Source organism: Pithys albifrons, chromosome 1, assembly GCF_047495875.1.
Source record: "Pithys albifrons albifrons isolate INPA30051 chromosome 1, PitAlb_v1, whole genome shotgun sequence".
NCBI lineage: Eukaryota > Metazoa > Chordata > Aves > Passeriformes > Thamnophilidae > Pithys > Pithys albifrons.
Window position 1 is genome coordinate 26,716,202 of NC_092458.1, and position 17,031 is coordinate 26,733,232.

Consider the following 17,031-nt stretch of genomic DNA (forward strand, 5'->3'; position numbering starts at 1 on the left):
TGCTGAGCACCACGTGGTCCCCTTTAGTATAAAGTAAAAGAAAAGGAAAACCTCTTGGTGAGGATGATGGTCGCAGTCTGGTCGAGAGTGTGGTTGCAGTCCTGTCAAGGTTCTGGTCTTCCTCTGGATCTGAGCAGTGGTACCGCAAGTCCCAAAACCCCAAGATTGTATCTGCTCAGGTTCAGGTGGAAATGCCCTCCCAGAGCAGGGAGATTCACAATGGGTGATTTAACTCTCTGAGTCATGGGGTATTTTTGGAATTGTTGATGGCCCATTAGCAGACATGACCCCTCAGCCTGGGTGTGAAGGTGCTAACGACTCTCTGGAGGGGAGTGAGCATCCATCTGAGTCATTGGTGTGATGACAGGAACACTTCCCTATCTCACAGGTTCCTTTAACACCCACCCAGCTTGTAGCCTGAGGGGTTGGATGTGCCCTGGGCAGTTGCTGTAAATGATCCATTATTAACTGTTCATCAGAAATGATACAGAGGGTGTAGAATACACAGTTTTGGTTACACCCACACAGTGATAAACTGGTCCCAGCCACTGTAACTAGGACAAATGCAAATGGTAAGAAAAACCGGTGGTAACAATGCTTAAAGTAATTCCTTGCTTGATCTGCTACTGTTTTTATTTTACCTTTTACCTGTTGTGCCTAAAACTTCTTCACATCCAAAAGCATGTGTAACTTCTGCAGACTGAAGCAGGAGCGAAAAAGCCCACACAAGGTGGAATTAATTTTAGGACTTCAAAGGTTCAAATTTTTGTAAGAAAATCAGATGTTTTCATTTCTTAAACCTGAACATATTGTTACAAATTCAGAGGAGCTTGCATGCTGAGTTCTCAGCAAAGTAATTTAGTTTCACAAGTTAGCCCATTTAGAACCAGCTAAGTAAACTTTCTTTTTCCATGCAAGTTGTCAGTATAGAGGGCTGTGAGCAGGAGCAAGCTATGGAAAATAACCTTGGAATTATCACTAGAATAACTTGATTGTGCTAGAATAGCCTGTGTGTCTAGTATTCTTTCATCAGTGATTGCAGATCCTTTAGGAAGAACAGGTGGACAAAAGAGGGAAATATTTGCCATCTCCTGGATTTGCTGTTAGCAAAAAAGGAAGAACCTGTAAGGATGTCATAATCAATGGCAGTGTTGTCTGTAACAGCTATAAAATAGTGATGACTGAGAGATCCTGAGGGGAGGAACTAGATTTTTCTGGTCATGGACTTCAGGAGAGCAGGTTTCTACTTAGTCAGGGAAGCAGCTCTGAAGTGCCAAAGGATGTATGTAAGACGTAGAACTAAGGACAAACTTCCCAGGCATGCAGGAAGCTGTTAGCAAAAGCTGTTGGTTTTTTGAGGGGACCAGATCTCCATCTGTGAAGATTTTCAAGATCTGACTAGACATATCTCTTAAGCAACAACCTTTGTTGGATTTACTGTTGACCAGGGACTGGGCTGAAGCCCTTTGAAGGACCCTTCCCACCTGAATGATTCTGTAATTCTTTTAATTCTAGGAGTGAGAAAATACTAGGGCATAAGAGAGAACAGTTTAATAGCAGAAGGCACTTTATAACAGCAGTCAGTTATCTTTTCCATCTTCCTGTTTATTGTTTGTAACAAGGAATCAGAATTGGTAGCCTTACTTAAAATATTAGCCTCTGCAATTAATGTTACATAAATATCTCAGCATTTGAAGGTCTGACTAAGCAGTGTGCTGTGAACTTCATCATTATTTTTGACCAAGGATTTTCATAAGATGCAGTTAGGAGATTTTTTGTAGCAGTGAGCATTGTAGGGTTTCTTGCATGGCATATGTACTGAAGCTGCACGTTGAGGACCAGTATCACAGCAAGCCCTTTTTAAGTGTTCCTGCTTATACTAAATTTGATTGGTGATGAGTGTATATAGCATGTCTGCTGTTAAAGTGAACAGATAGTATGGATTGCAACAGTATATTTATCTACTATTTTATTTTTAAAAATCCAACAAAAATAGTATTTTTTATAACGGTCATGCTGTGATCAGAGTAGTGTACTAGATAGTACTGGGTGGTGCAACTTCTGTGTCATTATAAGGTATTCTGTATTCTCGATAAGTTTTATTTTCAGGGAGATAGTCTTCAGAATAACACAGACTATGGTTTTTGGATGTCATTAGTGCTTCTTAAAGTGATAGAGGTGCAGGAGGGGTTGCATGGGAGCAGTAGGCAGTTAGAGCAACTGCTGTCTGTCATTGTTGTAATGTTTTCTTCAAGGTTCAGTCGCGTGGTTTATATACAATTTAAACTTCTATTCCAGTAGTAGTTCTACTTGTATTTATAAAACAATGCTACACATAGTCCATGAGTGAAGAAGCTTATTTTATTTTTAGATGCTGTATCTACTGCATTAGTTGCTAGACATTGTCTTTCTCTCTTCCTGCTTCTCTGACTCAGTCAGAAGCACCTGACTGTTCTCTAATTCCCCTTGCTTTTCTGTGTTGTAGGATGTGGGCCCCTGGATGAAAACACAATGGAAAAGACAATTGAAGTGCTGGAACGACAGTGTCATGAGAACATGAATCATGCCATTGAGACTGAAGAAGGGTTGGGTATCGAATATGATGAAGACGTCATCTGTGATGTGTGCCGGTCTCCTGACAGTGAAGATGGGAATGACATGGTGTTTTGTGACAAGTGTAATATTTGTGTCCATCAGGTTAGTGCCTGCAGAAATGTTGACACCATCCTGTGGTCTAAGTTCACCTAGGCAAGTGTGGAATTTGAACTAATACTAAATGTTAATTGGAGGACGTTGTAATTTTCTATGTATGAAGGGTCTTGCAATACTAAGGTGACTTTTTGGACCTGAACAGTTACAGTAGATTGTGGCCTAGCATAGTTAATAGCTGGACAGTTACAGTCTTAACAGGAATGCAAAGTGTGTTTTGGGACTTGCAAGTACTTCCTCTGTGACTGTAAGCAATTTTTCCCCCTATGACTAAACCTGCTTTTGAAGATGAACAGGGCAGGAAATACTGACTTGCCTATTTGTGAGAAATCTAAAGATCATTTGTTTTAGGACTGTCCAAATTTAACCATCTTAAACCACATGTGGCACTTTACTGAGGAATCTGTTTTAGAAGGCATCAGCACCTGCAATAGCCATGCTCTCGGTCTTAATGTTGATTTCATTTATAGTGTTTCAGAGGTAGCCAAGACTTTACATTGACTGAGCTCACTGTAGTCAGGCAGAAGTATCCTTATATCAGAAAAAGGGTGTGAATCCTGTGGTTTCTGTGCATCCTGTTCTGGAAGGGTTTTTTGCTATAAATTAAAAAGATACCAAGAAGGGCTTTTTTAAAATGTATTTTTGTACTGATTGCAAGTAATATTCAGAAACCATATCTGGCTGCAAAAGGACCTGTCACCTGCCTGCTCACAGTGGGCTGGCTTCCATCCCAGCTGCTTTCCCGATCTGATTCACCGCGTGAAGCAGCCACATGAGCCTGAGTTGCCATTAAGGTGGCCACAACAGGAACACAACTGGCACTTGGGCTGCCTGCTTCAGTCCTTGCTTGTGCCTGTTCAGATGTAATGATGAATTTGCAGTCAAAGGCTCATGGTTGCCTGTGAATGGCTGAGCTTGAGCTGGTGGTCTGCTGCCTCCTTGCTCCTCATTCTTCCCTGTGCTGGATCTGCCTGGAAGCAGCTGGGGTGCATGTCTGGGCTAGAGCTAATCCTAACAATAACAACAGCTCGTTTGATTTTTATTCTGGATCAGCTTTGGTTCAACAAGTAGCCTCAGGTCTGTTTGTCCTCACACAGTTAGGAGGTGGGAGGGAGGAGGAGTGTGAGAAAATTCTTCCTTTCTGGTATCCTCTTGTGCTGGCTCAAACACATTGTGAGATTACTGGTTTAGTAGTCTGGGTATCCTCCACTTACTGGTTGGTTTAAATTAGAAAATAGTTTCAGTCCGTTTCCAACTGCCTAAATACGATCCTAGATGTAATGCCACTTTTGCTGTAGGAACAGAAAGGATTCTGGTGGGAATGTGCCACAGATCCAAAAAACCCTTGTAAAATTTAGATTACAGCTCCCTCTGTTGGGCTTTTGTAACAGTTGCACATAAGCATTTAGGTTAGTCACTCTTGCCGAATTTAATTCAGGAAACTCCCCCTTTCCACAAGCCTGACATAAATGTCTTTTATGATATTGCTGCGTGTTAAATACTGAGATCTTACAATCAGAAGGCTGGGAAGGCAAGTGTGGGAATTTTATACTAGATTTAATCTGAAAGAATTGTTACAGCTAGTGATCCTTTTCTGTTGAGTCTTTCAATGTTGCTTTTCCCAGAGATGGTACCACAAATGGTGAGATTTCCTCTGAAATCCATCCTTTTGATAAAACCTTTTATTTGGAGGGGTTGAGTGGAATTAGGCCTTGGTGGCAGCCAGTGGTTTCAGATGCGCTCAGCTTAATAGGTGTGTGTGTATGTACAAGTAGGATCCATCATGGTTCCATTAAGAACCATGACGAATTTGAACTGGAAATCAGACTGTTTTCCCCCCCTTTTAAAAAAAACTTAAATCTCTCATTTCCCACATGGCTATGAGTTATACTTGGGGAAATAGGCATAAAAAGCAGCACCTCATAATTTCAGTATATGCTGTAATTTTTGTTGCAACATTATACAAATATTTGAAGTAACAAACAATGCACAAAACTGGAACCACAAAAGTAATTTAATGTTGCAGGCAACTTTCTTTAGTCAAACAGCTCATACCTCTTCACACTTCAATAGATTTATGTTAAGAGTGTAAAGGTTTTAGCAGTAGAAAATTGTGATTTTAAAAAGTATTAAATGCAGAAGCTAATTTAAAGAAATGTCTATGTTGTTTGCTCCAGAAATTTAAAAATAACCAAAAGAAAAAGTGAAAGTCCTTAACACCAGGGCTGTTTTGCAGTCACAATGGATATGTTTTGTGCTGTAAACAAGTAATACCAGAACACATTCTAAAAAGAAACCAGCATAAAAAGATTGCTTTTGAGGAAGTTTATCTCTTTGATCACTTGATTCATTTGAAGGTGAAGAAATCACAGAGGGATTAAATGAAGGCCAGACCATGCCTTTACTTTTTGAAAGCTTTGCTCTGTGTGAATATTAATGCTTGTGTGTGAAATCATTTCAGCACAATGATTTCAATATCTGTTTTCCTCCAAGGCATGCTATGGAATCTTAAAAGTACCTGAAGGGAGCTGGCTGTGTCGCACCTGCGTCCTGGGAATACACCCTCAGTGCCTCCTGTGTCCCAAAAGAGGAGGTGCCATGAAAGCTACCAGGACGGGGACGAAGTGGGCACATGTGAGCTGTGCTCTTTGGATTCCAGAGGTAAAAACCTAATTTCTGTCTCTGTTCTCCCCCTCCTCGGTCCCTCCTCTGCCTCTTTATGGTCTCGTGATTTAAGGCATCTGTCTGGCATAATACTGGGCTTTACTCTGATGGATCTGCACAGTCAGTGAAGACCAGAAGAGAGTCCACCTTGTTCCATTAATGAGTCACTTTGTCACCTCCATTTACTCAGCAATCTCTTCTTGGTGTTGTTATGGTACCTGAGTGAGTTGTGAGAAAGGATTACTGATGTAAGATACATGTTACAAATACAGCTTTATTCTCTCTCTTATTTTTTGATTAATTTGTGTGATCAGATACATGTATAATTTGCACAAATAACTCTGCTGTTTTCTTTGTGTGTTTTGGGTTTTTTTTAAAGAACCTCCCTTTTGCATTATTTTTATAGGATGTATGCTCAGATTTGTAGTTAAGGTTTCTATGAACTAAAATTTTTCTGAACGATGGGGGAGATGCAACTTTTTCTGTGTTATATTTTATAAGTAAAGGCTTTTTTGTCCTATCTGTTTATACATATATGGAGAGTTTCATAATGAAGTTTTATGTTTTCTTCATTTTGAATCAAGTTTATCATCACAATATAATTCTGTAATGTTCACTTGTGTATAGATGGAGTTTGTGTTTAAATTTGCACTTGGAATGTTTATGCTTTCTTTTTGGTAAGATTCACAAACCCATTTTGGTGGGTAATTTTAGGTGAGGCAGTAGCCAGATATGTCAGCACTGTGACATCAAGGATACCATATTTTCTGAACCTTCAATTCCCAAGTGCAGCCAAGCCACATGTAAACAAAAGTTTGAGGAAAAGGTTGAGATTCTGGTTTTTTTCCACTTAGCAACTAGATGCAGTGTGTAGTTCCTAGCTGTCTTGAGTATATATCTGCTTTTTAAGGAGGTTGTCTTTAAAGCTGCACTCTTCCTTTTGGGCCTATTTGTAGTTCCTGGCATCTCTTCCACATTCAAGGAGAGAGGAGTTGGAAAAAACCCATTTTTTTTTTTATTAAAAAAAAAAGTCACTTCTCTTCCTGTAGTTATGAAATGTCTTGGCTGGAAGTTCTCCTGGCTCTGAGCAGACTGGTTTTCCTAAGAGGTCCTTTCTGCATGTGGTTACCTTGCTGTTCTCGGCACAGAAGAGGAACAGTGAGGTTTGGGAAGCTTCCTTTGATGAGGGAGAGAAACTACTGGGGGAACACCCAGGTGGGAGAGCTTGAATCTGGCTGCTAACAGAGCCCATTTTGTGATTCTGAAGCCTTGGGCACCTTCTTCCCTTCACACCAATGGCAAGAGTGTTGGGCATAGTGAGGATGTGGTACCTGCCAGCAGGGATGCAAAGTACCTCTTGGATCCATTCTCTCTCTCATGCATTGTTACTTGTAAAACAGTTCAGTCACCAGAGAAACTATTGTGAATCTCTGCTAAAATGGCAGGTTAATTCCTGTCTGGAGAGTCAAATGTGACTTTACATGCTGTAGGGGGGAGAAAAGACCTGGAGATTGAAGACCTATGTATGGATGTTTTCCTTAAGAAGAAATTAAAAATTTTCAAAAGCTGCTGTAACGGGCCTGAGGAGGTAAAGGGGGTGAAAAGCTGGGGAAAATCATCCTCCTCTGTTCTCCCCACAGACTGGGTACAGTTAGTAATGGACTCCCAGAGGTAAAGCCCAAGGTAAGGGTAGGAGAGCAATATTGAAGACATATCCCAAATGACTCCCATTGCCCTTGGTGTTATCATGTCATACAAGCTGACGCCACACAGTACAGCAGCAAAGCAATCTGGATCCCCCTCCCTGTTCTGAAAAAATGCACCCTAATGGGCACACAGTGCATGTACAGAAACATATACAGGGTTAGGTACCACACCCACATGAGATCAAACAACATTGAGACCAGTGGCTCTGTGCCTAATACAGCAAATGCTTAGATCAAATTTGTTTCCAACCCACCCTGGGCAGATCTGTTGTTGTCTCAACCCTTCATGTCGCACATTGGGTGCCAAATAAAGGCTGTTGTGGTTTAGGAATGGTATTCCCCAATTTAGTGTTCCCACTGAAGCACTCCAAACGAAGTGCTGGTTGCTCACTCTCCCTTCCTCCTCTGCTTCCCCTGCAGCAGGCTGGAGGGGAGAACTGGTAAAGATCACTGGTTCAGATAAGAACAATTTATTGGAAACAGCAGTGGAATAAGAAAAACAAACAGTAACAACTACGGTGTCAGTAACAGAGGGAACCTGTGCTACCTGACTGCCAGTTTACCCTGACTGGGAAAAAAACCCTCCCCCTGTCCCCAGAAAGTGATGTGAGGTGGTATAGAGAAACCTCTGGATCCTAGCCATGCCCTGTCCTGGCTACTGCAAAAATTAGCTCTGTCCTGGCCAGAACCGGGACATTGGTTCTTAGCAAAGAATGATGTAGATGCCTCAAGTGTTCTGAAGAATTATAACTTTGAGCTACCAGGTTAAACCAGTAGTATTCCACACTACGGTTTGCGTGTGGGATCTTTTCAGATCCTTTACAGAGAAGTATGAGCACATGGATATCTCACAGCAAGAGAAATGTGTTGATTTTTTCTTCTTCAGGTGTTAATTGAGAGCCTGTTTTTATTGCCTTGATAATTGTTTCCATGCTGTTTTTTTGTTTACAGGTTAGTATTGCTTGCCCAGAAAGGATGGAGCCAATCACAAAGGTGTCTCATATTCCACCAAGTCGATGGGCTCTAGTGTGTAGTTTATGCAAACTGAAAACTGGTGCTTGCATTCAGGTACGTATTTGCCCTCTCTCAGAAGGGCAGTTTTTCTATTTGTTCTTCTGGTGTTCAGAGGTGCTTCACAGTGAAGATGACTATTGAAGAGATACCGTATCTATTTATTCATAGCTGTTTGCTATCAAATTAGTTGACTGGCACAGAGATTTAGGAATTAGTTACCTTCCTTTGAATGAGGCTGAGATGTTGTAAGTGCCACTACTGTGTGCATCAGAGATGGACAGAAAACTCCTGTTGAATGCTGTTTGCAAACAAGAAAATACGAAACTGGGTGATACCAACTTCCAACAGATATTTTTTAAGATTGTAGAAAATAGGTTTGTATAGGGATAGACTTTCATGTAATTAAGATAATCACATCCTTTTTTTCTGGTTTGTTGTTTTAACTGAGTTTTTTCGTTTTATATTGTCTGCAGTGCTCCGTGAAAAGCTGCATCACTGCCTTTCATGTCACCTGTGCCTTTGAGCATAGCTTAGAGATGAAGACCATCCTGGATGATGGGGATGAGGTCAAGTTCAAATCATATTGTCTAAAGCACAGCAAGAACAAACAGAATTCACTGCCTGATGTTGAGGAGCATCCCAAGAGCGTGTCAGAGCAGAAGCAAACTGAGAGCGAGAAAACAAGTTTGCGAGCCCAAAAACTCCGAGAGCTGGAGGAAGAGTTTTACTCACTAGTTAAAGTGGAAGATGTCGCAGCAGAGCTGGGCCTTCCTAAACTTGCAGTAGATTTCATCTACAATTACTGGAAATTAAAGCGAAAAAGTAACTTTAACAAACCATTGTTTCCTCCCAAGGAGGATGAAGAAAATGGCTTGGTGCAGCCAAAAGAAGATAGCATTCATACTCGCATGAGGATGTTCATGCATTTGAGGCAGGACCTAGAGAGGGTAAGAATTCAATTGGTAAAGTTTTGAAAAAGCACTTGCTGGTGAGCAGGGCTGTTGTTTTTGGATGAAAGTGGGAGTTTGGAAAGCAAAGGCATGATTTTAAAAATAATAATTTAAAATATTAGAAAAAATACAACATTCAACTCCAATCTTTTGATACGCTGCAGTGCTTGCTGGCAGACACTTTCAGGAGCTGTCTCCTCTCAGTCCAGTGAGAGATCCGGTGTGAAAGGAGTGCTTCCTGATTGCTTAAAGGAAATTCCTCTATGTATTTCAAGATGCATGTTTCTGTGCACAGTGTACATATTTGGTAATTGACTCTCTTGATTTCAACTTCAATCGAGTATACGTTTAAAAAAAAAGAAGTCTTTCAGCATTCACCTGCATGGTTTGAAGTCAAGTAAGTGATGTCCTAGATGTTTAACTTCCATGGTGACTTTTTGACTCCACACATGCAGAAGGAAAATGCTAGGCCTGTACTTGTACCACATCCCATGACATCTGATTCAGCAGTCTTAGTCACATCTCTTCCTCTGGTGTCAGGCTGTCCTGGGTAGCAGGCAGGCTGAATCCCTCATCATTCTCTAGACCTGGATGTTTTCAATGCTTGTAGCTGCCTCAGGTGCTATGGCTGATCAACAGTCTGAACTGAGGAGAAGGTCAAGGAAATTACTTTTTTACCAATAGCTAGCTGGGCTCTTACCAGATTGCCATCTAGATGGTAGTTTGAAAAGAAGAAATCCATCAAAAATCAGAGCAGAGATTTTTAGGAAGTCATACAGAGTGCATTTTTCTGGCCGCTGATGGGGAAGTGGCTTGTTACCACTCAGAGACTGCCAACTAGGATAGCCTGTTAGGTAGGGATCACCTGCAGTTTTGAAGTGCTTAGAGATAGGTAGTGAACATAAAAAAGGTAACAAAATAAAGTAGATGTACTAAATGTGATGAGGAGAGGGTAGTAGAAGCAGAAGAGAGGTAATAGTATTGTAAGAAAAGCAGAAGCAGTACTGGGGGGAAAGAACACCATGAAAATACAGGGAGATGAGTGTTGGAGCCAGAATTCGCACTTGTCAATGTAACTGTTGTCTTGAATCCAGTCATAATCAATCTCAAATCTTTTCCAGGACTAGTTTGGATGTGGAACTTTATTTAAAAAAAGAATTAAAACCCCGTAACATGTGTCAGATGGAGGGTTGGTGTTTTGGGGTTAGTTGGTTTTCATTTTTCAAGGGACCATTTGAAGCTTTTGTTTGATAAATGTTTGGTTTACATCAAATTTTGTTGAAATTGATGTACTTATTCTGAGTGGAGGGGCTTCACATTTTGAAATGCCTGTTGTAAAGTTTTTGAGCTTCTTGTATCATAAGGTTTTGTACTCTGTTATATCTTGGGATAAATATAAATTTGAGAATCTTGGATTTTGTTTCTGTGTAGACAGGTTCCAGTTCTGAACAGTTGGAACTGACTGCTGGGAAAGTATGTTTGGTAGATACCTTTCAACCAGCACCTACGTTTTTTCTGTGTTTTGAAAGCACTTTTAAGTGTTTTTCAAGAACTTTGAATGCCTCTTCCTATTCTGATTACATTAGATGGAAGTGTTGCTATTAACTCAAACAAATAGTAAAAGTAGAATTATGTGGAACTGAATCACAGAATGACTTGGGTTGAAAGGGACCTTAAAGACCATCTAGGTCCAACCCCCTGATATGGCCAGGGACACCTTTCACTAGACCAGATTGCTCAAAGCCACATCCAATCAGGCCTTGAACACTTCCAGGGATGGAGCAGCCACAGCTTTTCTGGGCAACCTGTTCCAGTGTGTCACCATGCTCACTGTAAAAAGGTGTTTTCCTTATGCCCAGTCTAAACCTACCTTCCTTCAGTTTAAAAACATTACCCGTTTTTCTGTCACTACAGGCTCTGGTTTATCTTTCTTAAAATCTATTTTCATAGAATGAAAAGCTGCAGTGAGGTCTCCCCAGAGCCTTCTCTTCTCCAGGCTTAACCCCAACTCTGTCTGCCTTCAGGAGAGAGGAGTTCCAGCCCTCTGACCATTTTGTGGCCCTCCTCTGTATCTGCTCCAACAGGTCCATGTTAGTCTTGTACTGGAAATGCCAGAGCTGAATGCAGCACTCCAGGTGAAGTGTCAGCAGAGCAGAGTAGAGGGGCAAAATCCCCTTGCTTGGCCTGCTGGCCACACTGGTTTTGCTGTAGTCCAGGACAGGGTTGGCTTTCTGAGTTGGGAGTCCACATTGCCATGTCATGGCCATGTTTTTACCAACCATTATTCCCCCATCTTTCTTCACAGGGCTGCTCTCTATTCATTCATCTTCTAGCCCATATAGATCCTGGGTATTGCCCTGACCCAGGAACAAGACCTTGCATTTGGCTTTATTGAACCTTATGAGTCAATGCAATGGAGTCAAAAAGAAACTGCTCAATGGGTCAGCCAAAATGAGAATACATTCTGCTGTCTTGAGAAATCTATTCAAGGCATTGATTGAGTTGACAAATCAAAAATAAGCCCCAAAAAACGCAGTAGGATTTTTTAAAAAATTCTTAGTTGTGTATGTTCAGTAATATTCACAAGAACTTTGCCAAGGGATTTTTCACATGTTGTTGTTTTATTTCTGTTAATGATACACTTTTTTAACCTTTTAAGCTGTCAGGATTTATTTTCTTTCTGCCTACAAAGTCTCCTGTTATTCCTCCATAGGTAAGAAATCTCTGCTACATGGTAAGCAGAAGAGAGAAGCTGAAGTTGTCCCACAGTAAAGTACATGAACAGGTCTTCAATTTGCAAGTCCAACTCATTAATCAGGAAATTGCTGCAGGTAATCATATAAATGTAAAGTATTTATGAATTCTGCCTATATTTCAACTAAACCAGTGTGTTCTCTTTATGTTCCTGCTTAGTGTTTTCAGCACTTAAAATTGCCTTGAAAAACTTGCTTCAAGAACACAATCAGTGAAAGCAACAACACACATAAAACTTGAAATATTTGCTTGAATACTTTTTTATTTTATGGCTGTTTCTGGTACATGCCTGTTGCTTATTAATCAGTGTGGCATCCAGACAGCAGAAACGAGCTGGTGGTGGTCTCTAGATTTTTGGTTCCTTGAGCTGCTGGTCTATGGCACTGGTTCCCCATAGCAAGCTCTGCACTGGTGCTCAGCTCTCCAGCTGAGAAAGCTTTTTCTTTTGCAGTCAGAAGTTGTTTCCTTCAGGCAAGAGAGAAGAGTGACTGATGGGAATCACTGCTGTTCTCGTGGTGCCTCATGAGCAGCGCAAAGAGGCATTTCTTAGCTTGCCATCTGCAGTTGCTCCCCTTCCTTCAAAAAGCGTTTAAGTCCTCTGGTTATTTATAGTGACCAGTAACTGTTTAGGAATGCTGAGGTGCCAAACCCCACTCTGCCCTTCACTTTTATAGCAACTTTTTGAAATGAGGAGCACAACATTTGAAAAGACGAGAAGAGTATGCATTACTGTGCAATTACTATAGGGCGGACGGCTATTTTTCTATGTGAATTTAAGATCTCTCTGGTCTTTCAAGAAACATACTGTGTTTTTAATGACCAATTTAGGGTGAAGTCTTCATGCTTTTTTTCTCTACCCCTGAAACATGGACAGGTTTTGTTAGTACTGATAAGACAGGGGTTTTGAACTGTTTTAAATAAGATAATACTTTGTGGAAGCAGCAGTACTCTAAAGCACTTTGATTTTGTGTAAAGGTATTTTGTTAAAAACGTCTACTAAATTTATTTTGTCTTTACAAACACAAGTGATTTATTTAATGCTTATTACAAAAGCTTGATAGCTACTTTGCAATGGGTACCCTATGCATATAATATCATAACAACTAATATATTGGGGTGAAAAGACTCCTCAAGCATAGAGAATTTTATAATACAAAGCAGAGAGTTGAACCAAGTCCAAATTGAAACTCAGTTTGAAGCATTGTTTTTTCTTCTTCCAAAACTGAGTATGAACCTTTTTTTCAGCTTAGTTGGAGCTACTTCAGTCATATCTCAAAACTGGTTCAATTCACTGGCTGAAAGCCCTGTGAAAAGGGCACATTTTTGGTTTTTTTAATGAAAATGCTTAAATGCTTACCTAAATTCCGAAACAGTGGATAACTTGTTACAGTTTTCATTATCCCAATGTCTCTTTATTGTCATAAAATAATTTCAGACTAATTGTTTGCAAATGCTTCGTACTGTTGCATGACCTTATAAGGGACTATAAAACTTGTTATAGATAACAAAACAAATTACCCTTTTTTCAAAATGCCTTTTTTTTTTAATTCTGCTCCCTCATCTATTTCTCCTGTAGGCCATACCCTGACAAGTGCACTAGAGAACACACTGTTCTACCCACCTCCCAGGATCACCCTAAAGTTAAAAATGCCCAAATCGGCATTAGGAGACTGCAAAAATAACTCGCTGAAGCCTGGCAACAGACCTCTTTCTCCTGACAACAACAGCACTGTTTACGGCAAACGGAGTGTGCCAATGTCAAAGGAATCATTTGAAATTAAAGCAAAATCTTACACCAGGTATCAGCACGACAGCAGAAGTAATGGGTTGCTGGCAGGGATTGGCAAACCTCGGAGCGAAGCAAAGGATTCTGGCCCCACGCAGATGATGGAGTTTCACCGGGGTCAGCCATCTGGGAAGCCTTTAGCACTCCAGGCTGCTTTGCATGGACAGTCTTCCATTGGGAATGGGCGGGTGCAGCAGGAGAACTCAAGGCTGGTGTCCAAGTCCAATGGTCTGATGGGGAGGGCTGGAGATGTGAGCCAAAGAGACGGCTCCAGCCAGACACCCTATGAACAAGAGTCGGTGCTCACGGCTCACTTGGCCAGCCAGAGTGGTTTCAGAAAATCTACCATAGAACATTTTAGCCGGTCCTTTAAAGAGGCTACCAATAGTCTAGTGAGGACGACGGAAGATCTCCGGTGCTGTGAAAAGCCAACAAGAAGACTTGCAACAAAAGATCGGTTGTGGAGCAAGCAGACACTTGAAGGTGCTCCATACCAGGACAATGATGGGTACTGTCCTGACTTAGAGCTGAGTGACTCTGAAGCAGAAAGTGATGAAAACAAAGATCAAGTGAGGTTAAGACGAAGTAGCTCAGAGAGAGAAAGCCCAAGTAAGGACTTTGGAAGAGATTGTCACAATAGAAGCAAAAAGAATATGATTTCTCACAGTTCGGTACAAAGGTGATTAGAGGCCCCCACGGGGTAATTCACCCTTTATGTATTCCAGTGTACCAGTGCAAAGCTCGTTATCAAAAGGTTCCAGAAAATAGTCTAGAACCTATGTTAGGAAGAGCTGCAGTAGGGGAATGTGGGGAGGGGAGAGAAATCAGAGTAGTTTTGTTCAGCTGTGAATTGGTTTGCAGTCTTCACAAGGTTAGCCCAGTCATCCACAAAATCATGTGGAAACTGTGTTTTACTAGAGGGTCACATCTGGGAGAGCACGAAGCGGTTAATCTTTCCGTAAATTCAGGAAACCGCCTCCCCCTTGCCAGCTTATGTGCGAGGCAATGTGTTCGTATGAAGTCAGTCTTGTGATGGTGGACATATTTTAAAGAAGGTCTTGCATTGCTCTAATGTGTTGCAAGAGACTGCAAACGGAGACAGTGAAACTGCATTCATACAGCACCTGCAGAATGGCTTTGATCCAGCAATGCACTGGCGGATGTGTTGGGAAGTTAAGCATGTGAAAAGTCCTGCTGGTTTCCCCTGAGAACGACAGTGCTCATATCTCCGACCACATGCCGCTGTGCTCTGTTGGATCAGGCCCTTAAGTGACTACTAAGTGACGATCCTCTTCTGCAGGAGGCTTTGAACTGCAGTGGCGTTTGCAGGCTCCTTGCAGAGGGTACAAGAAGGCGTCGTCGCTGGCGCTGCCAAACTTGCTGACCTCCAGACGTACCCCTATTCCCTGCTTTTGCTGAAGGTTGTGTTTCTCTTTACAAGAATTCGCTTATTTTGTAAATATAAAACTTCTAGTACTTCAGTTTTTTTAATCTCTGTACATAGTTGCTTGTTGTGGGATGCACTTGTAAATATTTTACCCAGCTAACAAGTACAGATGGCTAATTTTGTGGATAGTGTTTACAAAAGTAGATGTACTACTTCAAAGAAAAATGCTATTTGACACTTACATTTAGGCAATCACCGGTGATGCCAGGTTCCTCTTGAAACTGAGATTTCATATCCAGAAGTCTTTTCACCTGGTATTTTTAAAGTCAGATGAATTTGAAAAAAATTTTGACTGAATTCTTTTTGCAGGTGCAAATTTTCAACCCTAGTTGCCTGAACACAGGCATAGGAGCCTTCTGGCATCTAGGTCTGTAAAATTTTAGCCAATCATCATTTGAAGTATTTTTTTTAAATTGCTGGAAATCTGGTATTTTATTGAGCTGCTTTTCAACCTCTGATCAGTTGCTGTTTCCCAGTCTAACACATTTTTGTATGTCCTTTAAAATCAGCAATTGTTAAATAGTAATTAAATTTCAGCCAGTACTGAGGAAGAGAGAAGGGAAGAGAATCCCTTTCTGTTTGTTTCAATGACAGGGGATTTTTGTTTGAATGCAAACTGACTTCTTGTTTTCCAGATGGTGTTGTGTTGATCAACAAAGTAACTGCACTGGTTTTCTCTGAAATGCTGTACATTTCCTAAATACGCAACATCCTGTGTCCCCACATCACTGGCTGAAATGGCCCATAGGTTGTACAGGGCATGTCATATACAGCTCCTTTGCACTGGGGGTTCAGTTTTGTCTAGAAACTAAAGGTGTTCCCTACCCAGCGTGAAGATGACTATGCAGAATCCAAACGACAACAACTTGTTTTTCTTAATGGTTTTAATTTATTACTTTTAGCTTGGGAAGTGGCAACAACATTTTCAGATTTGTTTTAAACTTTGAAATCTCCCTAGTTGCAATAGGACTAGCAGGTCAGGGGCTGGAGGACTCTTCAGTAGTGAAATAATAAAAAAAAAGTATACTTGGAAAATCTGCTCTGTTTGCTTCATGAATCTTGATTTTTAAATTTTTTTTTTACTTTTTGATTTTATGTATATTTGTGTAATTGATCTTTCTAGAGCTGTATCTTCAAAATTATTTCTTTTGGTGTAAATATGCAGTAGCATTTTAGTTTCCACATATTTTATTTTAATGGGAAATGCTTTGTGTTCTAAGCCATGGGTCATTCAGAAAAAGTAAACAAATGTCTGTTCATTTGTATTCCGGTTCTGATTCTCTTAATTCTCCTTCAATATTTATTAGTAATCCCCTCTCACTGGTCTTGAAATTTTAAGAAGCTTCTATTTGGAACACTTAATCTGGGAGGTCAGCAAAGTGTTCATGTTTCAGCTTTGTGGCTGAAAGCGTATGACAGAGGAGAGGGAAAATGGTGCTTCAGCAAAACTCAGCGTTTCTGCTCTTCTGGGGTTATAAATTCAGTGGTTTCCAGTCTGGGCTATGGTTTTGCTACTTTTACATGATTTTAATAGACATATGAAGGAGCCCTTGGTTATGTAGTTCTCAAGTATTGTCCCCAAAGTGCATTTGCTAGTTTTTATTGTGCATTCGGTGGCTAACTGTTTGAAGTATTACCTCTTAACCTTATTTGTCAATTTTTTTTTGTGTTTTTGCATTTTGTTTTATATATAAATATATATATATTCAATTTTCCAAGATGGACTCGGTCTTTTTCAGATGTCCCCTTTTTACAAGTACTTTTTCATTAAATTATGAAACTGCTAACAATATTTTCATTTGTTGTGATTTATTTAGGGCTTTACTCTCTGTGTCTGGCAGGTTGTGAAACTCATCAGTACTGTGCCTATTAGGAGTAAATAATTTCTGCAGATTTGACAATACTTTAGCAAGTTAAGTATCCAGGAAAACGCTTCCCCTTCAGCCTCCCAAAAAAGAGTCATTGAGCACTAATTTGCTGTGTATAGCAAATAGTGCAAGC

At 40.6% G+C, this 17,031-nt stretch overlaps 1 protein-coding gene across 4 annotated transcripts in view; it reads left to right on the forward strand.

The window, feature by feature from the left end:
* The window catches only part of JADE3 (jade family PHD finger 3), a 68,093-nt gene extending 51,271 nt beyond the window's left edge, over positions 1–16,822 (forward strand). For all 4 annotated transcript variants that reach the window (XM_071548028.1, XM_071548037.1, XM_071548019.1 and 1 more), the window contains 6 exons: positions 2,486–2,697; positions 5,203–5,370; positions 8,031–8,147; positions 8,567–9,040; positions 11,757–11,874; positions 13,374–16,822. In XM_071548028.1, coding sequence (XP_071404129.1) covers positions 2,486–2,697; positions 5,203–5,370; positions 8,031–8,147; positions 8,567–9,040; positions 11,757–11,874; positions 13,374–14,266 — 1,982 coding nt within the window. In that variant the 3' untranslated portion in view covers positions 14,267–16,822. The remainder of the gene's footprint in view (positions 1–2,485; positions 2,698–5,202; positions 5,371–8,030; positions 8,148–8,566; positions 9,041–11,756; positions 11,875–13,373) is intronic.
* Positions 16,823–17,031: the final 209 nt, after the last annotated feature.